General features: G+C 39.7%; 2 protein-coding genes across 5 annotated transcripts in view; one reads left to right on the plus strand and one right to left on the minus strand.

Annotated features, from left to right (window-relative positions):
• LOC129750947 (coiled-coil domain-containing protein 102A) overlaps window positions 1-24229 on the minus strand; it is a 75007-nt gene that overhangs the window by 48830 nt on the left and 1948 nt on the right. For 2 of the 4 annotated variants that reach the window (XM_055746165.1, XM_055746160.1), the window contains exon 1: window positions 5575-6093. In XM_055746165.1, coding sequence (XP_055602140.1) covers window positions 5575-5670 — 96 coding nt within the window. In that variant the 5' untranslated portion in view covers window positions 5671-6093. Of the gene's footprint in view, window positions 1-5574; window positions 6095-22727; window positions 22812-24229 lie in introns of those variants that run through there. The other 2 variants (XM_055746163.1, XM_055746161.1) reach the window with 2 other exon arrangements.
• On the plus strand, window positions 16647-18245 carry LOC129752467 (uncharacterized protein K02A2.6-like). The gene has a single exon (XM_055748244.1). It carries the CDS (start codon window positions 16647-16649, stop codon window positions 18243-18245), a length of 1599 nt encoding a protein of 532 aa, XP_055604219.1.

The following is a 24229-nucleotide window of genomic DNA, read 5'->3' on the forward strand; positions in this document are numbered from 1 at the left end:
GCTGAAATGACAGCTTGTCAAATCTGGCCAAAACTTTACGGGATGGTCGTGAGATCGAATGAACGGCAATATTCGTTTTTGGAGACACTCCTTTTGTTATAGTTCCGAGGTCATTCTATTATTTGTAACAAAAACTTTCGTTTTTTTTTCACAGCTGCAGATGCCCTGCCAAATAATAAATTTTCGGGCAAATTTGTCGACAAAAACAAATTTAAATTTAGCTGGAACATGAAACAAGTTGAGCACCGCTGAGTTTCAGTGTGTGCTACACGGCTAACTCTTACCACAACACAAATACGAAAACCCAAATCTTGTAGCAATTTACATTATTACTTAGGCTGGAACAAATATAAATTTCTTCTTTTGTCACCCCCCCCTTCGAAATTTCTGAAAACCCGAAGGGGGAAATAAATAAAGTTTGAAGTATTTTATGTAAATTTCGAGGAAAAAAAATTCAATATCCGAAAGATTACAAGACCAAAAAACAAAATTTTGAAGATTGGAGTTATTTCAACTTTTGTATTCTTGATTGGATTGAATTTTTCGATAAAAAACTTCTTGATTTATAGGTTTTGTGCAATGATATAGTATACAATTTTTTTTGCATACAAGCTTTCGTGCAGTTTATTCCAATTTATTTGTTTTTCGCATTATTTTTTATTGTCCCCCCCCCCCCCCTCGCGATGTTCCAACTCCGAGTGACAAAAGAAGGATTTGAAATTTGTTCCGGCCTTACACGACATATTAAAAACCTTAGCTAGCTTAACATAATTTCTACTCACGGATCCGTATCCTACTTTAAAGTGCTTTAAAGATAAACATCTTACAGCCAACACAAACAACAGTAATATCACAGCTAAGTTTATCGATAGTATCACAGAAATATCTGGCATTCTGGCAGCCCTGCCTGGCTGCACTGCTCAACGGGCGCATGGTTATTGCCCGGAGCATCTGATGTCTGTTTCCGGCTAGATCTGTTCCGGCTTGGCTGTGCGACGGCTGATCAGCTCGCAAAAAGGCGATTCCAGATCCCAAACAACGACACTCGGATCTCTAATAACGACCCACGAGGGGTCGTTGTCTTCTTCCAATCAAAACTTCCAACGATCCGGATGATAACCGAGCTAGTGGTTATGTTCCGGCACAATTTTTCTTTTATCTTCCAATTTTCTTTTTGCTTGTTCTATTTGCTGCTGTCCGCAATCTCCCATTGCCTCTTCACCAAACCAACTTGAATTGGGCTTCAGTTTGTTGGCTTCGACTCCGGGAAGTAAGGGGTGGACGGTAACTCCACGACAAATCACAATCGGCAATGACAAATTCTGGCGCTTGATTTGTTTCGTTCCACTGATTTAGTTTTGTTTTTTCCGATTCTTGTTTATGTTGTTCACGTGGTTTTGTTTGACATCTTACACTCTAAATTATAAATTCTCAAGTTTGGCTTGATTTACACTGAAAATCGAAAATACCCAAACTTGAGAACTGCCACCCGCCAAACCTAAGTTCAAGATTGACAACTTAAGTTTGTGAAAAAATCACAGCTCGCCAACAAGCCAAACTTGTCCTTCAAGCGAAGAACTGTTTTTTTTGGGGGGTTTTTGGTTGTAAGCGCATCTGATTCTGTTACCTCCATCGTGGCAGATTTAGGTTTGGGGGGTAAGTTCAAAGCGAAGAACTGTTTTTTTTGGGGGATAACTTTTATTCCCGCTTCATTCGCAGAAAGTCTCACATATACGATGATGTAGCTGCCTCTCTCAACAACTCTCCGGTGGTCGAGCGGTTAGCATCCTGAGATGGTAATCGCAAAGCCATTGCAGGTATGGGTGTGATTCCTGTACCTGAAGATATTTTTATTTATTTTGATTTCCATTTTATTGTGGTATCAGATTTTGGGGGATGAGTTCTCCTTTAAGAGCTTAACTTTGTGCTATGTCACCAATAGCCAAACCTGTAGGGAGGGAGTTTCATTCGGGTTGGCGGGGAAAGTTCTCAAGTTTGGGTATTTTCGAGGTTCAGTGTAACTCAATCACTATACGCTTGAAATTAAACAACCACAAATACTTAATTATAACGCTACAAACATTCCCCCGAGCCGTTGCCAAGTGATTTTTTTTACCTGGTGTGCGATATGACAACAAACCAAGCCACACAAACTGCCGACACGTCCAACACCGGATCAAGCAGTTCCGCTTATTGCCTCACGCGAGAGGACGCATCCCAGTGCCGGCCGAAACAACAGTCGAAGAAGCTATCCCCGGGATCGGCAGATTTCTTGCAGCAGGATAGAATTCCATATTGGCGATCCTGCCAGGAGTACAACTAAGTGGTTTTCAAAAAAAAACCTCTCCGGAAATCGCCAGATTTATGGTTTTTAAAGTGAAGTGTTTGATTTTTGTCAAAATGGCGATCAACAAAAGTTTCCCTTTCTAGTGAAGAAAGAGAGTGAGAGAAATCAAATGCCAACCAGACCAAGAGGCTATGGTGAGAGCATAAAGCTTAGTTCTTTTAGAAATGGGACACTTTCTTTTGGTCATAGCTCGTTTACTAGTAATCGGACATTCAAAATTTTGACAGCATTTTGTTGCCTGTAAAAAGTACTATCCGAACTATTTTTTTCAAAATTTAAAATTTACGCGTTTTGGGGATATTCACGATGCAAGTGAAAAAGGAAAAAATAATTTTGCACAGTTTCATTCAAAATCCATCATTATCAAATTGATAGCCGACAATACCGTTGATTATTCAAAGAACTACTGTGTATGATTGGTGGAAAAGTATGGAAATACTGTCAAAAATGTCCACAAAGTTCAAATCAACCATTGGAGTGAAGCATATGATCGGCAACTTCGGCTAAGGGTCATCAGGGAAGTCAAGTCTCATACCAGCATTTTTAATTTTCAATAAGCGAAAAACTAAGGGTAGATCGCTGAAATTTGCAAAAAAAATTTCTCCGATAAACTGAAAGTGTTGCCTCTTAATGAGTCATTCAAACCTAACCTAAACCAATTTTTTTTTGCCAGATCCACAGCTCGTAAGCTGTATATCTGGTTCCGAGGCTATGGGACAGATGATTTCTGATGAACGACAAAACTTATGAAATACCCTCTTTTAAACAAATTCCAGCGTTTGAACCCTATACCACTTCTGCTCGTGGCAAGGTCCCGAGTATATTAAAGTATGTATTTGCTTATAATTTTGTATAAAATATAATGATTTGCCAAAATTCTGCTCCAGTGGAAAAAAAACAACAATTTTCAAAACGAAAACTATGGTTTTCACTCTTTTCAAAAGCCTAAAAAGAGTAATCTTTTATGTACCCTTCGCAACCTACGATCTATACTAACCGATTATACTTTAAGTTTAATCTCCTCATGGTTTCACTTCGTTATTGCCAGATTTTGCCAGCAGAAATTCCATTGAAAACGCTCAAAAAGTGGCTCAAAAATAATCAAATTTGTTAATTTCGACACAGATCTATCCGCTAAAGTGGCCTCAGTTTCTTTTAAAAGAGAAGTATTGGTCCTAAATGTATCAGAAATTAATGGAGGGGGATGTACCCACCTAATATACAGATTAGACGAAGTATTAGTTTGAAAAACTGATCATTATCATGACTGAAAAAAGTGTGCGCTGACCGAAGGGAGGTATCAAGAATAAAGTAGAATTTATTCTTACAAAAAAACGATAAATATTTTTTTTTAATTTTTTCATGAATTATCATAAGATTACCTTCATTTCCTTCATAGAAAGTATTTAGATCAAACGAAAGGTTTTTGAGATACACGCATTCGTAACTGTCCCATTTCTAAAAGAACTAAGCTTTAGTCATAGTAACAAGCTTGCTGAGAAGAGCGTGCCTAGAAGGCCGCTCGTAGAAAAGCGCGCTTGGAAAGCCGTTCGAAAAAATGCGTGCCTGGAAGGCCGCTCGAAAAAGCGAGCTTGAAAAGCCGCCTTATAAAAGCGCGCCGGGAAGGCCACTTGAGGAAAGTGTGCTTGGAAGGCGTTTGAAGAAATTCGTTTGATAAAAGTGAGGTTGGAAAATCACTAGGAAAAAATGTGGAAACCGCTTAGAAAAAGGCGTGCTTGGAAAGCCCCTCGATAAAATCGAATCTGAAGCGTTCTTCGAAAGCCGCTCGAAAATGGCACACCTGAAAGGCCGTCCAGAAACAGCGTGTTTGGAAAGCCACTCGAAGGCTGCTCAAGAACAACATGCTTCGAAAGCCGCTTAATGAAAGTGTACCTGGAAGGCATCTTAAACGCTCGAAATAGCACCTCCTGACAGGCTGCCGAGATGTTGTGTGCTTTGAAAGCCGCTTGATAGAATCGCCTAAGTATTAGTGTGCCTGGAAAGCAGCTCGAAAAAGCGCGCCTGAAAGGCCGCTCCAAAATGAGCACTTGAAAAGCTGCTCGAGAAATGTGCGTCTGGATGGCAGCTAAGAAATATCCTGCTTGGAAAGCCGTGCAAAGAGCGTGCCCGGGCTGAAGATTACTGGTTTGGTGGCTCAGAGAGAAAAAACGTGCCTCGAAGGCCGCTCAGAAAAGCTCGCCAGACAGTTAAAGCGTGCTTAGAAGGCCGCTAAGTCTCAGTGCGAAGAGTTTGCATGACAAATAAAAGCGTACCTAGAAGGCCGCCTGATATGGCAGCTCAGAGAGCATGCTCGGAAAAGAGCGTGTCTTGAAGGCCGCGCGGAAACATAGCACGGAAAGCTGCTCAAAAATAGCAGGCTTCGGATGCGCCTGGAAGTCTTCTAAAAAAGCGTGGACTCCACAAGCAACTGCGATCGAGAAGACTTAGCCCTCGCGCGAAGTGTCACCTGACGCTTATTAGACCGATTGTCCTGTACGGGCAAGAAACGTGGATATTGCTCGAGGAGGACCTGCGTACACTCGGAGTATTCGAGCGACGAGTATTAAGAACCATATTTGGTGATGTGTAGGAGAACGGAGTGTGGAGGCGAAGGATGAACCACGAACTCGCGCGACTCTACGGCTAACCAAGTATCCAGAAGGTAGGGAAGGCTCGCCGGATACGCTGGGCAGACATGTTACGAGAATGCAATACGACTGTCCTGCAAAACAGGTGTTCGCTACGAATCCGAACGAGACGAGCAGGAGCGCAACGAGCAAGTTGGTTAAACCGAGTGGATCGTGATCTGACGAATGTGGGATGTCCGAGAAATAGAAGAGCGGCTGCTATGGACCGAGTTATTTGGAGAAATTATGTTCTATGTTTTTTTCTTTTGATGTATTTTAACCAAACTGGTCATTTGTCCTTTAATTTAGATACCACACTCATCTTTAGGTACAGATATAGATAACAAATTTTGAAGTCAGATTTTAGCTTTCAGATCCAGATTGCAGGATACAGATTCAGAAATATACTAATTACTAAATCAAACTACATCGGGAATCACATAAAAAACTGAATCAGGAATTCAGAATTGAATTTTTTAATCCACAACCGGTATTTGTTAGTTAAATTGAGTTCAACATCTGATTTTTCATCCTAGTTCCAATGTAGAACAGACTTAGAAGCCTTTGAACCTTTGTTTAACATTTAAAATGAAAACTTACCTCCCGAGCCTCCCATTCGGTGTCACCAAATTTGGCTGCCATGACCTCCGGATTACCACCGCTAGGTGGATGTCTTCTTGGAGCGCTCTGGGACATTATAACATTAGAAAACTTTTCACACTAAACACAGGTTAATTAAACGGTTTCACAGCTCGTAGAAACAGAAAACTTTCACCAACATGACAAATTAACTTCTCGTCGTTGTCGCAAAGTATAAAATCAAAGTTATTGATTTTTTTCTGAATGGTCCGTGTTTTCTTTATTTTTCGCCTTTCCGCAGCCTCCGACCGACACAGCGAAATTCAATCGAAAATATCAATGAAATTCTCACTATTCCAGCGCAGCTGGAACAAACGTAAAACTTATCAACACACCGCACCTATTGCTTTTATCGAAAGTAGCCCGAAATCGAGTGTTTTCACCGCGTAATCACTACTTTTACCGATCAAAAATACCGTTTACAAATCGCGAGCTGCCATTTTTGCGTATATCGAACTTTTTGTTTTGAAAGTTGATGCGTTTTGCGTGCGCGACGCGGCGACGTTGATGCGTGTTGATAAAATTCTTCTTTATCGACAGTACGTTTAAAGCAACAGGGGTGCGTTGAATGTTGACCGAGCTCGTTCATTCCATTTCGAAAGGATTTATGTACACTCCGAAAAATACTATTAAGTTTGCCATAAGATTCTCTTATAAACTGGCGCCATAAGAAAAATCATTGAAATTTATAAGGTTGTCTTATCACGCGAATGAATTCTTCAAATGAACGCCTACTTCGTTGAGAGGTTTTTGCTTTTTATAAGAGGGTCTTATGAAAACAGAAAATGTCATGTTTGATGAGAATAACTCAAGATAATTGATATTAAAAACATTTTATTTATTTTCTAGCTTGTTTCTATCTAGTTACCTCATTAGCACTAACAGCAGCACACAAACACCCGGTTCCAACACATTTATTCTGCCGCATCGGATCCTTTGAGTTTTTACTTTTTCCCGGTCAATAAGCTGAAAAGTAAACAAAAAATAATGTGTTTGAGTTTACAAATAATATCAACGTTTACAAAAAATAAACTTACCATTTAGAATGAGATAATCACTTATCCATTAGAAAAACTATAATGGTTTCACGCCCCGTGTGACGATGAAAAATAATGACTGATGGAATGAATGTGTTCATTATTTATTCACAATACCGTTTATTCTATTTTTCATAAGAACTTACTTTGAAAATTGGAAGAATTTCATAAGACTCTTATGAAAATCAATTTTACACTCTAAAAAGCGGTTCATAAGATGCATCTTATGAGAATCATAATAAGAATTTGCCTGAGTGTATAGATATTTATTTTTCCTCACATCCTTTCGGGAATTATAATAAATTTATTTGATTTAATTAATTTGATTTCAAATTACTTATTTTGGCATTTATTTTTCAATAAAGTGTAATCTATGAAATAAATGTGAAGGTGGAGAATTTTCCTGTACAACTCCCATTTACAACATAATAGAGTTTAAAAAGATCTAAAACCTTTTTGGAAATTATTGAAGTAAAAATGAGTTATCTAGAACTTTTTTTGTAATTTATTTATTTGAAACAGCTCATACCTTACGGCTTTGTCTAGATCATCACTTTTTGAAGGGAATAGGAAGTATAGATAGGGAAATATGAAAATAAATAGTATTGAGATGAAGATCAATAGCTTTTAGCTTTTAGGAAAAGGTATATTTCGAACACGTAATCAATGTCTATCGCAGCTAGTACATCACTTACTGGGGGTGCAGGGTGGTTTTCATTCAAGATTCAATATTCATTTTTCAGCTTAAAAACAAATGCAAAACTAGGCGACATTGAATATTTTTATCCCAATGACATTCACTGCTGAACATCGTTCTATATATAGTTAAGTGGCATTTTCATAATAAAGTGACCGGACAATTAGGAGCATTATTCGAAAGAAACTACTGAAATTCCGTAGCTTACGAATTCGATCATGAATGTCAAAACCATCCTTTAATATATAATTTCTTAGGTAATTACCATATGTGGTCCTTTGTATGTTTATTCGAGAAACTGACAGGCTTATCTATTCATTTTCCGATTTGATTTGATTTGAAATTCGTTTAATTTAATAGTCATTTTCCGAATAATCCTTCACGCAGAAAAATATATTGTAGAAACAACAAAGTTTTGGCCAAAAATAATAAAATTTTTGGTTGGGAAAAAGCACAAATATATTTCTTGTAATATTGATAAAGAACATCGATTTTTTTTAAATTTATCGTTCGAATAAAAATAAAATAGTCCCTTTGTAAAAATAATACTATGAGCTTAATGAAAACAACACGCTCCTTGTTTCAAACTCAAAATTAAGTAGTTTTGGTTCAAAACAGCACTTCAGTTGCAGCCCTCAACTTTGAGTAAGATTGAGCAAACGCAAAAACTAAGTTCTGACTGGCATACTCAAACCTAAGTTCGAAAGCGAGTTCCATTTTTTGAACTTTCTTTATGCCTTTATTCGTAGCTACCCAAAATGCAGTTCTCGCAGCCGAACTCGCTAAGTGCTTTCAGTTCAACACACGCGAGGAGGGTTCAATTTTTAGTTCATTAGATCGATCTCAGTTTTGCTCCTTCGCCGAAAGAAAAATGGGATTAGTTTGAGTTCGCAGTTCGAACTTCCTTTTGAACCATCGCAAGGAGGGAAAAAGGAACTCAACTTTAGTTCATACAATCGAACTATGATTTGACCACGGTCAAACAGCACTTCAGTGGCAGCCCTCAGCTTTGAGTTTGATTGGGTAATAGCGAAACTAAGTTCTGACAAGCATACTCAAAACTAAGTTCAAAAGCGAGTACCATTTTTTGAACTGTTTTTTATGCCCTTGTTCGTAGCTACCTGAAATGCGGCTCGGCAAAAGTGGCACGAATGGGATTAGTTTTGAGTTCGTAGTTCGAACTCCATTTTGAACAATCGCGAGGAGGAAAAAGGGTACTTAACTTTAAGTTTATAGAATCGAACTATGTTTTGAACCTCGGTCGTACTTAATTTTGAGTTTAAAAAAAGGAGCGTGAATAAAATTTTGGCTAAAACACACTAAATAATTTTGATCCAAACTTAAAAAATATAATTGGATTAAAAGTAGACCAAGATTGTGATTTAAAATTATTCATTTTCGATTCTAACTCAAAGCAAACATATTGTAAAAATATTTTCGAATTTATTTCAATTATCGACATCGCTTTTATTTCCTAAATTTATTCGCTTTTATTACAATCATTTTGTATCTTTTGCTTTTATTAATCTTCTCCTCGACGGCAGGGGTAAAGGCCCTCTCATTTCGCCGAGAATGCGCTCTGATTAAGGCATCGGTACGATTCCCTCTTCCAGTTCCAACAGATTCCTTCATTATGAATTAACATCCTTAGAGCAAACGCACCAATACGAGAGTATACGCGGCCCGATTTTGCTCATTTCAGCGGACCGATTTTGGTATACACACTCTTTCGCGCACCGGGTGGAAGCATATTATTTTTAAATTGTGCATTGCACTGAGAAAACTTTAACAGAAAATATTAAATTAAATTTACTGATCGAATAAATTTTCGGAGTCGATAGTTTTTTCGCTTCAATTTCGGTTATTATCATTTTTATTAATTATTAATTATTATTATGCATAGCGATTGTTGGAGGTTATTCGACGGGTTAACTGCTATCCGTTATGTGACGCCAAAGTCGACATGCTGGTTGAAGATGCCATACAGCAGCAACAGGGCCACGCAGTTTCGAGCGACCAGCAACCGGGTCAGGTTGCGGATGCAGCTAGAACTTCTGTGCAGTGTCAGCCGGAATCATCCGAAATTCAGCGGAACTTGCGCGAAATATGCCAGCTGCTGTGGAGTTCCACGATCAAACAGGAGGTTTTCCGCCGCTGGTCCAAGACTTTGGCTTCAGTGAGTCGGAACCGTTTTCCCTGGTGCAGCGCAGCGAGAAGGAGGATTGTATGCGTCATTGCCCCGGTTCAAACTTATCTGCTAAAGATGCTGCTCATGGCCCCGGTCAGACAGTGAAGTTTTTTTTTCTATCTGCTGCCTATACTTTTCCAACCTGTACGGAGGGTAGAAAAATTTATAAAAAAAAAATAAATTTTCGCTAAATAAACAGTTTTTTCACTTACCTGCATTGCTTACGTTGTTGTTACTCGATGCTGGTCAATTGCAAGTTCTGCACTGTTCAAAAATATGCTAATTCCAACGACCCACTCGGCTGCGAAGAACTTTTCACCTCTTTCGACCCAGCACAGAATACTTCCAAAATGGCTCTATATAATTTTCGACACATTTCCGATCCTCCCGCGAACAAAATTCCGTCCGCACGTTCGAACGAATCAAAAGAAGAGCCACAATTGCTTAATTAATCAACAAATTGTTTACCAAAATTACAAAATTTTAATAAACATCGTTTGTTGAACTTACCCAGTCATTTTTTATTCTACCTGACTTTTTTTTAACGTGAATTTGCTGTCAGTTCCACCGTCAAAATTCTTTGTATTTGTGAGTTAAATTGAAATCTGTCACACATACATCTGCACGCATGCGTATGCTATACAAAAAGATGAACCACTCTCGGATTGTTCATCTCGTTCATGTTTTTTCTTGCAAGTATGAGTGATCTAAGCATGGCTGCCTGACGGCCATACTGCAAGACTCGAAACACCAAATGGCTGCGGCAGTGACTCCAGTGGAATATTTTTGGCAAATTTCAGTAACTTTCAATTCTGATGAAATTGGAGGATGAAATTTTTTTTATATTTAGGTGCAATATTCAAACAAAAGTTATTGAAATTCAACGTTATAAAATGATTCTATCCCTGAAATTGAAATCCGATTCTCAACATTTTGTAACTTCAGTTTTGGATAAAACAATTCTGCAACCATTCTTACAACTTCATTAAATTGACGAGAAACACTATATATGTTCAAACCATCCATTAGCATAAAATTAAGGGTAACTTAGTTTAGAGAACATGCATTTAATAAATCTCATCAAAAACGTGGATGATTTGGTCATCAATGTCAATTAAGCCAAGGGATTGATGACAAATCAATAATTCGTGAGTAATTAATAAAGTTTTGATTTTAAATTGACAAATTTAGCTTTATTGGATGATGGTTTACAAAATATATTTAATATATTTCGAATTCGATTTTATGCTCGGTTTGATGATCCATTGCTAATTATATGCTCATTTAATTTTGACTATTTATGATACATTGTAAAGGAGAATACATTAATGATTAGTATTAAATTATTAATAATTGATTATGAAATAATACAAGAAAAAAATTTAAAACAAATGGAACTTGTAGGACTATTATTTTTGGAAAGCAATCACGATTGGCATCACTGGACCTGAAACAAAAATCATTTCGAAACAGAATGGCGACTGAACGAGAAGAGCGATTTTGCTGTGAATTCAAAAAGGTTGGACGCGTTAGGAATAAAGGTAAGTTAAACAATATTTGTGCATCTATAAATTAATTGTTAATTGTCGTATTTTCTTTTTCAGTTGCATGGCTCGGTGACCTATCCGAATTGCCGTTTTTTCTGCTGCATCCAACATGTCGGTTCGCTTCAGCGGGTGCTTCAAGCCACAAGTCTTCGATTGTCCGTCTTGCCAAACCCCCGGTCACCAGAAAATCTTTGTCTCGGTAAAACGTGGATTCACCGAGAACGCCTGTCATGAGCATCGGCAGCAGCTGGAAGATGACTGAATGGTTCCGGAAGTTAGCAGCGTTGATTTTGGTGATGACCATGGCCCGCTGGCCAAAGTGCAAATTTAGGTTTTTGTTTTAATTTGACCTAGTGTAAATGTGAACCAAATTAGAATTATGGAAGAACAAAATTTGTATGTTAGGTAGGTAGGAAAACTCAATAAAGTACATTTTGGGAAAAATTTAAATTGAAAATTTCATTGTAATCATTGGAAAATCCAAAAGTGCATTTTGGAACTAACACTCACCAATACATACGTATTCAAAATTTTTTATTGCACGCATACATGAACACGTACCAACTGCACCAATACAACCCAACCATGACGTTTGTGACGAAAAATGACATTCTGAACCGGGAAATTCATTTCAAGTAGAATCAGTTGGGCCATTTTCTACTTGGCTGTCTACAGAAATTCTAGTAGAATTCTACTAGAATTGCTACTAGAATTCTAGTAGCCCTAGTAGAATAATTATTAAGCGGGTAGCCTTAAATGGTAGATTTTTTTCAGTGCATGTTTGCTCTCGCCCTTTCTAGTGAGCAAATTTGGTGATTTTGTCGGTCCCGACGGCAACGGCCCTATTTTGCTCACCCACATACTAACCCCCGGTGCGGTTTAAAAGTGATCAAACGCGTGAGCATTTTCACTATACTCGCGATTGCTGCGGATGCCCTTAGAGTATCAGCAGCGGTCAGGTATCAAAGCTATAATAACACTCCATTTTTACACTTGGACGGCGCACCGCAAGGTTTCAAACCAGGTGTTTGTCGAGTCGAGCGTTATTCTTGCTGGACCGTCCAGCGAGTCTTACCAAAACCAACTCCCTTAGTTTTGTTCATTTCTCCCTTTCGTTTATTCCGTGAAGATGTATTGGTGCAGTTTCTCTTCAATTCTCTCTAAGGGGAGATTTCCTATTAGACCGTTTCAACATTTAAAAATCAACCACTCTACATCCCATCTCTAGTCCGAAAAAAAAGGCCACACGTCCCAAGATATCATATTTAAATTTATTCAGTCAGTTTACAAATGCGTTGACTTTCTAAGCGGTTTCAGAAACGGTTTTCTTCACCACGTCCTTCTAACGGTTGTATAGTTTCAAAATGGGATTTTTCCTAGAACCATTTCATGAATCCTATTGTGTGACATACGCCCGAGCATCATTGTGATCGTTAACTTATATTTTCCATTTAAGTGAAATTCTTAGAAACGTCATTGGTAAACTGCCAACAAAACACAGACTTCCGACAATCTAGTACTTCACTTTTCTTCGTCGGAAATCCGGACTCCCTTAGTAAAATTTAGTGCTGGCGCTGTATTAATTGTATCTCGCACATAAGCGCGCTCCAGCACTTCAGTCTGGTTTACTTGCTAACACTAGTATATCAACCTAAAGTGTTGTTGCTTTTGGACGGGTGAGTCATCTGTACCTAATGGGCCGCTCTCTCGGAACGCGGTTGATTTCCCGCTTGTATTCGAACATTGCACGCACACCCATCCAGAATCCTTATGTCACGCTGATAAAGTCAATATGTTTTCGAGAGCAAAATTTGCGTCTATAAGGCATTTCCCCACTTGTCAGACGAACAGCTGATTCCTCATGTTTACATTTTCTCGGCATATCGTGGTAGGGTAAACATAACAACAACATTACGTATGTTCAACGACCAGATAGCAACGATATGAAATTGGCAATGCAATTGTATAGTGGTTTTGCAAGCGCACCTTGGTGAGGAGCATATAAATTCTTTGTTTAATGATTTGTAAATTCATAACAAGTTGAGACATGAGGGTTTTTTGATGCTTTTAATTAAAGAAGTTTTTAAAAGAAAGCATTGAACAGTGCTTATCATCAAAGATCAAAATGGCGACCAGTTGGTGTTTACATTTTTCTAAACAAAAACAAAATGCTACCCTACCACAATCTGTCTCAGGAAATACTCTATTGCCCTCTCATAATGTCGATAATGAACTTCCATGGGCGAATGTGGGGAATGGGGGCTAATCGGAGCATGTAGGATTCCTTACTTTTAACAAGTATAAGGCTGATTTCTATGTGTACCTTCTTTCCCCCACTTCTTCTCAAGCCATTCAAGTCACACTTCTGAAAGGGTTAAAACGTGAATCGTGAAACGTGAATCAATTCGCTGTTTTAAGCAGACTTCACTGGCATCCACAAAACTCTCCAGACGGTTAGTCATAGAGTCCCAAGTTTCCAAGTCCGTCATGCGCCTCAATGTTCACAATTATCAATAGACAGTACAAGCAAGTCCTAATTTCAATACCTTAAGCAATGTAACTGATATAGTAGCCTCTTCAGGATTCACAAGCCTACAACATTGGATTACCTATCCTCCACCCATACTCTCTTAGACCCAACTGTGTGCTCCCTCTAGCTTTCTCTCTCTCAACACTCGGCTGTGTTACGATGTTGTTCATTCAAAAGTCCAAACCCCTCACACTCACTCACAAATCTAGTTAACAATTCTGCAGCTACCATCTTGGGTGTCCTCATTAAATTCCCGTCAGTATAGGAGTGGAGGTTTCCAAATGTCTTTTTTGAAACTTCGCTACATTCACGTGTGACTCGCACACTCCATCTCACACCAAAGAAAAGGACAAACTATCATATCATGGCACTCCTCTGGTATCTTTGGCGCAATACTTGATTCTTCATCCAACATTCAAAACCATCCTCTACAGTACCGTACCGAACTTTTCTATTACATTCCTCCTCATGACACAGAGCTCTCGAATATAAATTTCTCTCCTTCACCCGTGCAGCGGTTTTTGATGACAAATCGTTCATCAAGAAGCAACTCTTAAACTGAAAATATTTAAAAATATCAGCCTTTCAACTACAAGACAAATCCACAATTCCACTATCTTAAATGCATAGTCCGTATACACTCATTGCTTTATTAATGAATTTAATGCCAAACATCACATCATACAAAATAATAAAAAATCAACCCTCCTTCAACAATTTTCTGCATTGTTTTCATCAGACCCACCCCCTTAATCAAAAAGAATTCATATCATTCCTTCCATATATTCTTTTTATATCCTTCAATAAACATTATCTACTTTCTCCCACATCACAAAAACTATTATTTAAAAATATGTCAATCCTTTTTTCGCTTTTCTAAAAATTGGTAGTTATAGTCCAGAATCCCTCTCAAAACAAGGAAAGTTATCGTCGGAATAACAATAATTAATTCCGTCCATCGACGCCAGCTAGTTTGCTTCATCAAAAAACATAGTCAATTATTCTCCAGATTTGATTTCCTTACACAGCTTAAGGCCTCATTGCAAAATTATAATTTTTAACCCATGTCAGTCTTCAGATGTATCTTTTTCCTCGCGGTCTTCAGCCGCTGTTAATTTGCTTCAGTCGATCTTCAGCCGATTCATTCTTAAACAGTTTTCATCAACTTCTATTTTTCTGTCGGTCCTCGGCCGAATCTTTTCCTTGCGGTCTTCACCCGCTTCTATTATTTTCTGTCGGTCCTCAACCGAATCTTTTTCCTCGCGGTCTTCACCCGCTTCTATTTTTTTGTCAGTCCTCAACCGAATCTTTTCCTCGCGGTCTTCACCCGCTTCGTTTTTTTTGTCGGTCCTCAACCGAATCTTTTCCTTGCGGTCTTCACCCGCTTCTATTTCTTTGTCGGCCCTCAACCGAATCTTTTAATTGCGGTCTTCACCCGCTTTTATTCTATGTCGGTCCTCAACCGATTTTTCTTCGCGGTCTTCACCCGCTACTATTTTTTTGTCGGTCTTCAGCCGAATCTTTTATAACTTCAACTTCTAGCATACACTCTTCACTTAACACACTCTTCCCTTCTGTAGGGTCTAGATAGGTGCTATACCTTTAATAGAACTTGTGTCTTATCCCTTGCTTGTGAAGTGTCCTACCCCTGTACTGGGGAAGAGAAAGGGAGAAGTTTAGCGGATGGAACGGAGGGCAGTTGATGCAAGTTTCTTGGTCGGAAGAATAAAGTTAATTCTGTGCTATAAACAAGTGTAATTCCTTTCTGTTGGTTCCGAATCATCCCCCACAAATTTGGCGACGAGGATTAACAATGGTAAGTGTGAATTCAGGCAAAATTATGGGTAATTGCTTGGAAAATTTAATTCACGATGCAATGATGATTTGGACAAAATGGCGGAGACGTGCATAAATTTTCTGGGATGAGAACATATAGTGATAGAGACTGCACGACGAACTTGACGAAAGGGGGAGAGCAAGAAAAGAACAGTGCTCAATCGATGCTGCCGCTGAGGTGTCAATGGAAATGTATCCATTCGGAGAGCAATGTTGTGCGAGCTGTAAAATTGATATTGATAAACAAAGACGGATATTTTGTGTTTATTTGTGATTGAGATGCGTAAACCGGAAAGTGCTGATTTATTGAAACAAGGATAAATTTTGCTGCTGAAAAAAAAAAGAAAAAAAAATATGTGGGTATGTGCCTATAGCAGTTGTTATAGGAGCTGATCAGTGTGTTGATCAGGGGTCAACTGATGAGATGTACCTGTGGCTGTTTGCTACAGGAGGTGGTTAATTTTTTTGGACCACGGGAGAAGTACACACCTTACACATAATGCCTGGAGGTCGAGTGGAGTTGAGTAGTTGGTGTCTATGGCAGTCGTTATAGACGGATTGCAGCCGTGTAGCTGAGTACCAATCTGAGCAAATATCGTTGTTATGTGTTGAGCATTAGTTTGACCAGGGCAAGTGCCTATAGTAGTTGCTATAGGAGGTGATCAGTGCTATGATCACGGGATCGGTTCTGGGTCGGAATGTCAATTATTTAAGAAGGCTATTTTCTTTTATGTTGGGAAATAAATAATAACGAAAACTATATTGGATATTTTGCGTATTTATTCACTAATTGATTAATGTTACTATGACTGGAAAATAAACACAAAATGGTGTGAAGTAAGTAACTGACAGAAATTTATGTAAACGTTCATTACAGGTAGATGATAGCCGGCCAGTGCAGCAATTTCGTTGCGATGATATTGAAAAACATCGTTTGTATAATGAATGGAGGATCTGGAAGGGCGCTTTAGAGTGCTATTTCGAAGCCTACGATATCGAGGATCAGAAGAAGAAACGAGCCAAGCTTCTCCACTTGGGAGGACCTCAACTCCAACGTGTTTTTTATAACCTTCCGGATCGTGAGAATTTTCCTCTCGTTTCGGTGGAAAAGCAATGGTATGACGTCGCAATCAATGCACTTGATAGATTTTTTCAACCGTGCCGGCAGGATTGTCTTGAACGTCACAAGTTAAGGCAAATGAAGCAAAAAGACGGAGAAAGATTTTCTGACTTTACGTTGCGATTACGGCAGCAAGCTTCAGATTGTGGCTTCGATAAGTATCCGATCGAGGTCAGAGATGTTTTAACAGAGATGTTTCTTACGGACGCGATAATTGAGGGTTGTTTGTCTGTGGATTTACGCCGTCGCATCTTACAGCAAGATCGTTCACTTACAGAGATAGAATCTCTAGGTGTAGCTTTGGAGAGTATCGAAGTACAAGTGAGGGACTTAAACGGAAAGCCAAAGGAGAATTCTGTTGGACATCATGCGTACAAAATTACCGCTGCATCTGACAAAGGTCGCAATCCTAAGCCACGAGAAGTACAACACGATTTTAAGAAGTTTAACAAATTCTCCTACCCTCGGATCTACCGATGCTATAACTGCGGCCGGCGCGACCACATCTCTACTGACAGGGGATGCCCAGCACGAAACATCGAGTGTCGTAGGTGTAAAATTACTGGACATTATGAGTCTTGTTGCCGTCTGCGAAACTCGAAGAAGCCAATTTCGTCAGAGAAGAATCGAATTCGTGCTGTAGAAGAGGAAACAAGCGTACACACTCAGTTAAATAAAAGACACTCAGAGCAGCCAGACTCGAATAAAACCTACTATACATTCTATTCGGGGAACAACACCAATGTTATCTCGTGTAAAATTGGTGGAGTCGATGTGGATCTACTCGTCGATTCGGGATCGGATGCCAACCTCATTCCGGATTCAGAATGGGAACGGTTGAAACAAGCCAAGGTCGTCGTACGCAAATGTATCAAAGGTAGCTCCCGAATCCTAAAAGGCTATGCAAACGACTCGCCTTTGCCTATCATCGGAACATTTGTAGCAAATGTTAAAGCTGGAAGCAGTTCGGTCGAGGCAGAGTTTTATGTCATCAAAGGAGGACAGCGGTCTTTGCTCGGCGACAGTACTTCCAAACAGTTGGGACTCCTCAAGGTTGGATTGGACGCGTACCAGGTTTCGAGTGATACAAAACCATTCTCTAAGATCAAAGATATCCAAGTGCAAATTCATATGGATCCGACTGTAAAGCCAGTTTTCCAACCCATTCGGCGAATCCCAATACCGCTTGAAGAGGCCGCCAATCGGAAGTTGGAGCAGCTACTCGTTAAAGATATAATCGAGGTAAAGCAAGGGCCAGCATCTTGGGTGTCTCCTCTCGTTGTCGTCGGTAAGTCCAATGGAGAACCTAGGATTTGCCTGGACCTTCGTCGCGTCAATGAAGCGGTTCTTCGGGAGAGACACCCGATGCCCGTCGTCGACGAGTACCTTGCAAGGTTAGGAAAAGGAAAGTACTGGAGTAAGTTGGACATCAAGGAAGCGTTTCTACAAGTCGAGCTAGCGGAAGAGTCACGTGACGTCACTGTTTTCATCACCAACAAAGGGCTATTTCGTTTCAAACGACTTCCCTTTGGCCTTGTCACCGCGCCGGAGTTATTCCAGAAAGTGATGGACCAGATCTTAGCGGGTTGCGAAGGAACGTACTGGTACTTGGACGATGTTATCGTTGAAGGCAACGGGCGAGAGGAGCACGATACACGACTGAACGTGGTACGTTGAGCGTTTAGAGATTTAGAAATAAATGATGTTTGTTTCTCTTGCATTATTTCATAATTTGTTTCAAAATAAAATTCTTGTTTATCGTATTACATTATTAATAGCCCGAATAGCCATAACCATGATATTTAATATAACCGAACAATGATTTTCAAATTAACAATAAACTTCATCCTAATATCTAAATCCTTATCAACCATTTAAAATTTTGAAATCACCATAGTTTTTAAGGTAACTGAGAAATCATTCGTTAATTCATGAAATTTCATTGTTGCCAAATATAGGGGAATCACTGTTTTACAGTATTTTTCTTGTGAATTTCAATGTTCCAGTGTTTTGCATGGTAAAATGAAAATCCGAATAATGGTAAACTCTAGATCTTTTCGCACAATTTTGATTTTTCGTGTAGAGAAAATTTTGATCCATTGCGCGCCATTTAGCCGTATTCAATTGTTTCGCGTTTTTTTAATTGGATCCAGTTATTCCGACAAGTTCTTGTGGTGGAATAAAAGTGTCCGGAATCTGATCGGAAGGCCATGTCTCGAATTCCAGAAGTAAAGGTGGGTAGATTTATTTTTCATTTTATACTTAAAATCTTATTTTCAAATTATTTTTTCAGCGGCAGATGGAAAGACCTGAAACTTCAGACGAAAGCCGCAACATGCCTGATCCGGATCAGATAGAGGTTTTGCTCTGTATCCATACAAGTAAACTCGAACTTCCGGGGCCTGAGGCTAGAAGGTGTGCCGGAGCCGTCTCCCAGAGAAAATGGTTCGCTAGAGAAGGCCCGCCAGCATGCAGTGCTATTGTTATAAAATGAAAAAAAAAATTTTTTTCAAGTGTGAATATCACAATGTATTAAGCAGTGAAAAATTCTAAAACAAATAAATGTTATTTAATGCATATGAACAGAAGTTTTTATTTTATATTATATTTGGGAAAGAAAACTAAAAAAAACTTATCAAACAATGAAATTTCACGGTAACGAGGGCATCTTACACATTATGAATAAACATTGAAGTTCATCATCGTTAAGACCATATAAATTCAATGTATAACAATGAATTTTACAGTCTCCTCGAAAAGAGCTGGAAGCTGTAATAACCATAAACTTCATATTTTTGTGTTTTTAAATGTATGGGGAAAAGTTGATTTTTTCATTGTTAAGTTGCTTAACAACCCCCTTTTTTCATGGTAAATTTTGCCAAAACCATAAATTCCATTGTCAAAAAATATGAATTTGACAGTGAATTCAAGGTTTCATGTACCATGATTCACATAGTTTCAACCATAAAATTCATGGATGCGTGAAAATGAAATTCATGGTCTTTCCACAATGTTTTTCTATTCGGGAGGTCCTGAAACGATTTGATGAGCGCAGAGTGGAACTAAATTGGGAGAAATGCGTATTTCGGGCTACCGAAATGGTATTCTTGGGTCATAAAATTACCGTTGAAGGCATTGCTCCTGCTGACAGCAAGGTGGACACCATTCGGTCATTTCGGCGACCGGAAAATGAAGCGGAGGTTCGTAGCTTTTTAGGGCTAGCCAATTACCTCAACAAATTTATTCCAAATTTGGCAACATTGGATGAGCCACTTCGTCTATTGACTAAGAAAGACTCGAAGTTTGAATGGTCTGCGCGTCATCAGAGCTCATTCGACAGTATCAAAGCTGCAATGACTGAGGTTCTAAGTTTAGGGTTTTTCAATCAAAATCACAGAACGACAGTGATGGCGGACGCAAGTCCGACGGGTCTTGGGGCATTATTGCTTCAAACTGATGCGGAAGGGAACAGCCGAGTGGTTACTTGTGCTTCGAAGTCTCTTACCGACACGGAAAGACGGTATTGCCAAACAGAGAAGGAGGCCTTAGCTATAGTTTGGAGCGTAGAACGGTTTCAAATATACTTATATGGCCGTCAATTTGATATTTTAACCGATTGTAAAGCGTTGGTTTCCCGCATACGAAAAAACTCTAGCCCAAATAATCAAAACGATACTTGAACTGCTCCTGCAACTGTGACTGTTTATATAAACATAGCTGTTGTGTACAACTATGCAAATCAAATAAATAAATTTTAAATAAAACGATTCAAACCAAGCCTCCACGTTCATATGAAAAGTCACGTTAATGGTTAATTCAATTCAATTCAATAATTCAATTACTTATTTACTGTGAGATCCCGACCATGCTCCAGAATAGAGCGTTGGGTTCTTCGACTCCAAGCCTTCGACTATTGGGTGACTCATATTTCCGGAGAGAAAAATCTGGCCGATGTCCTTTCACGGTTGAGTACCTTAACACCAGTTCCTTTTGATCCAAAGGAAGAACTTTTTATTAAACAAATTGCCTTATCGGCTGCAACTTCCGCTGCTCTTCGATGGGAGGAAATTGTAGAAGCAACCAAGGAAGATCTGGAGCTCCAAGAAGTCCTAAAAGCTATTGACAACGGGTGTATTGACCAACTACCGCTATCGTTCCGGGTAATTTCCAATGAGCTGTGTCGATTCGGAGATATTCTACTGCGCACAGATAGAATTGTTATACCTAGTTCGTTGCGTGAGAGGGTTATCAGGATTGCTCATGAAGGACATTTGGGAGTCCGGACGATGAAGTCTCATCTTCGAGGTGCAGTTTGGTGGCCCAAAATGGATGTCGCGGTGGAGGCGTTTGTTAAGAAATGTCGCGGTTGCCTTTTAGTTTCAACTCCTGATCCTCCACAACCTATGATTAGAAAGGAGATACCAAACGGCCCATGGGAAGATGTCGCGATAGACTTTCTTGGACCACTACCCAATGGGGAGACTTTGCTTGTAGTTGTAGATTACTACAGCCGATATGTAGAAGTCTGTGAAATGCAACAAATCACCACGAAACATACAATCGAGGAGTTGATTAAAATCTTTAGTCGTTTTGGAGTGCCCCTTACCATTCGAGCTGACAATGGTCCACAGCTCAGCGGAAATTGTGAGGAATTTAAATCCTTCTGTGAGGAGTTTGGCATCAGGCTAGTTAATACCATTCCGTACTGGCCTCAACAAAATGGGGAAGTCGAGAGGCAGAATCGTTCTATCCTGAAAAGGATGAGAATTGCGCAAGAGCTGGGCCAAAACTGGAGGCAAGTTCTTTGTCAATATATGCTATCATATCACGCCACACCGCATCCAACAACAGGTCGATCACCATCAGAATTACTGTTCGGTCGAAGAATACGCTCCAAGCTACCACACATTCCGCTTATTTCTAACATGGATGAAGATATACGAGATCACGATAAATTACAAAAGGAAAAGGGAAGAGTCGCAGCTGATGCGAAGCGTCGAGCACGTGCAAGTGAGATAAAGGTTGGAGATCGTGTTTTGGTGAAGCGTATGCGCAAAGAGAATAAACTGAGTTCTACTTTCGCTCCCGAAGAATTTGTTGTGATCAGGAGGACAGGTGCAGATACAACAGTGCGTTCAATGGATGATGGAAAGGAATACCGACGGAATGTTGCTGACCTCAAGCGGATTGACCCGGAAGACGACCTCCAGCCTACACAACATGAACAATTAGCAGCAGAATCACTACAGTCGGAGGAACCGAACAGTCAACAGTTACAAACATCAGCTGGTTCATCATCACCAGAAGAACAGCGCACCCGTACAAAGCGTGCTCGAACAGAACCTGCTAAATTTATGGATTACGTTCCACATTAAAAATAAATTCAAATAAAACTAAGGGGGGATTGTAGGGTCTAGATAGGTGCTATACCTTTAATAGAACTTGTGTCTTATCCCTTGCTTGTGAAGTGTCCTACCCCTGTACTGGGGAAGAGAAAGGGAGAAGTTTAGCGGATGGAACGGAGGGCAGTTGATGCAAGTTTCTTGGTCGGAAGAATAAAGTTAATTCTGTGCTATAAACAAGTGTAATTCCTTTCTGTTGGTTCCGAATCATCCCCCACACCTTCCAGCTTTCTTCCATTTTCCACCATATTCTTTCCTGTTGCTGAAAAAAAAATGGCCGTTTACCTCGAATCGTACCGACTGCGCCAATTGTCGAGTCGAGCGTTATTCTTGCTGGACCGTCCAGCGAGTCTTACCAAAACCAACTCCCTTAGTTTTGTTCATTTCTCCCTTTCGTTCATTCCGTGAAGATGTATTGGTGCAGTTTCTCTTCAATTCTCTCTAAGGGGAGATTTCCTATTAGACCGTTTCAACATTTAAAAATCAACCACTCTACAGTGTTATCTTGCTCCTGGGTGTTAAAAAAGCGAGCCAGGAGTCAAATATGAATACTGACCAGCACCTGATTTGACAGGTGCTAAAGTGTCTAGGAAAAATTTACAAAAGAAAATAGCAACAAACAACAACAACACCTATCGATGCGTCACCAGTGGCAAAAATGAAAACCAGTTTAGCACTTACTGGTGCGCAAATGAGCTGCTAAAGCTAAAATAAGACCGAAAATGTGTCTCGGGTTAACACCTGGGATAGCACTTACCGGTACTGATGCTCTTACTGCGGCTGATCTGCCTAGAGCTGGTCGTGGGTCGACAAATTTGTAAATTTCAATTCCGTCTGGCACCTGAAAAAAATAATAAAAATTCAAATCTTATACAAACTTTTGTTTTCGTTTGTTGAGTTTCGCAGAACCGGATTGCCAGAGAAATTTCAACGTTACTTGGCCTTGGAACGCAAGTTCAAAAACTTGATCAGGGGCAAGAAACGGGGGTACTGGCGGCGATTCGTGGATGGGCTATCTCGAGAAACGTCTTTGCACACGCTTTGGAGAACGGCACGAAACATGCGAAATCACACTCCTTCGAACGAAAGTGAGGAAAGCTCGAGTCGATGGCTGACACAGTTCGCGAAAAAGGTCTGCCCGGACGCAGCACCAGCTCAGAAACACTATCGGAATACAGAGAATAGTTCTGAAACAGAGGATCAATTCTCGATGGTCGAACTTTCACTTGCGCTCTGGTCTTGCAACAATTCAGCTCCCGGACTGGACAGAATCAAATTCAACTTGTTGAAGAATCTGCCAGATACCGCTAAGAAACGCTTGTTGAATTTATTCAATAAGTGTTTGGAGCTGAACATTGTCCCGCATGACTGGAGACAAGTGAAAGTCATCGCTGTCCAAAAACCGGGAAAACCAGCTTCTGAATACAATTCGTATAGGCCGATTGCAATGCTCTCGTGTCTCCGGAAATTGCTCGAAAAAATGATTCTCTTTCGGCTGGATAAATGGGTTGAATCGAACAATCTGTTGTCAAGTACACAATTTGGATTCCGTAGAGGCAAGGGTACGAACGACTGTCTAGCATTACTTTCATCAGACATTCAATTGGCGTTTGCCCAAAAAGAGCAGATGGGGGCAGTATTTCTGGACATCAAAGGGGCATTCGATTCGGTGTCCATAGAAGTGCTATCTAGTAATCTTAACTCTTGCGGACTTTCACCAATTTTGAACAATTTTCTATATAACCTGTTGTCTGAAAAAATCATGCATTTTAGCCATGGAGAAACCAACGTTAAACGAATTAGTTACATGGGTCTACCCCAAGGCTCATGTTTAAGCCCCCTGCTATACAACTTTTATGTCCGAGAAATCGATGCTTGTATGGCACAAAATTGTACGCTAAGACAGCTTGCGGATGACTGTGTTGTTCATATCACAGGTAAAACAGACACTCAAATAAAACCTCCGCTACAAGAAACTCTAAATAATCTATCACATTGGGCCAGGAATCTAGGCATCGAGTTTTCGCCTAGTAAAACCGAGTTAGTAGTTTTTTCAAGGAAGCATTCCCCTCCTCAAATAGAGCTCCTTATGATGGGTAGAACTCTAACTCAATCTCTTAGTTTTAAATATTTGGGTGTCTGGTTCGACTCTAAATGCCTCTGGGGAAAACATATTAGGTACTTGACACAAAAATGCCAAAAGAGAATCAATTTTCTTCGAACGATTACTGGAACCTGGTGGGGTGCTCATCCACAGGA

The sequence above is a fragment of the Uranotaenia lowii genome, chromosome 3 (assembly GCF_029784155.1).
Source record: "Uranotaenia lowii strain MFRU-FL chromosome 3, ASM2978415v1, whole genome shotgun sequence".
NCBI classification, from domain to species: domain Eukaryota; kingdom Metazoa; phylum Arthropoda; class Insecta; order Diptera; family Culicidae; genus Uranotaenia; species Uranotaenia lowii.

Bases quoted from the DNA above. Each gene is read 5' to 3' on its own strand.
- LOC129752467 (XM_055748244.1), top strand. From the start codon at position 16,647: ATGAAGCAAAAAGACGGAGAAAGATTTTCTGACTTTACGTTGCGATTA.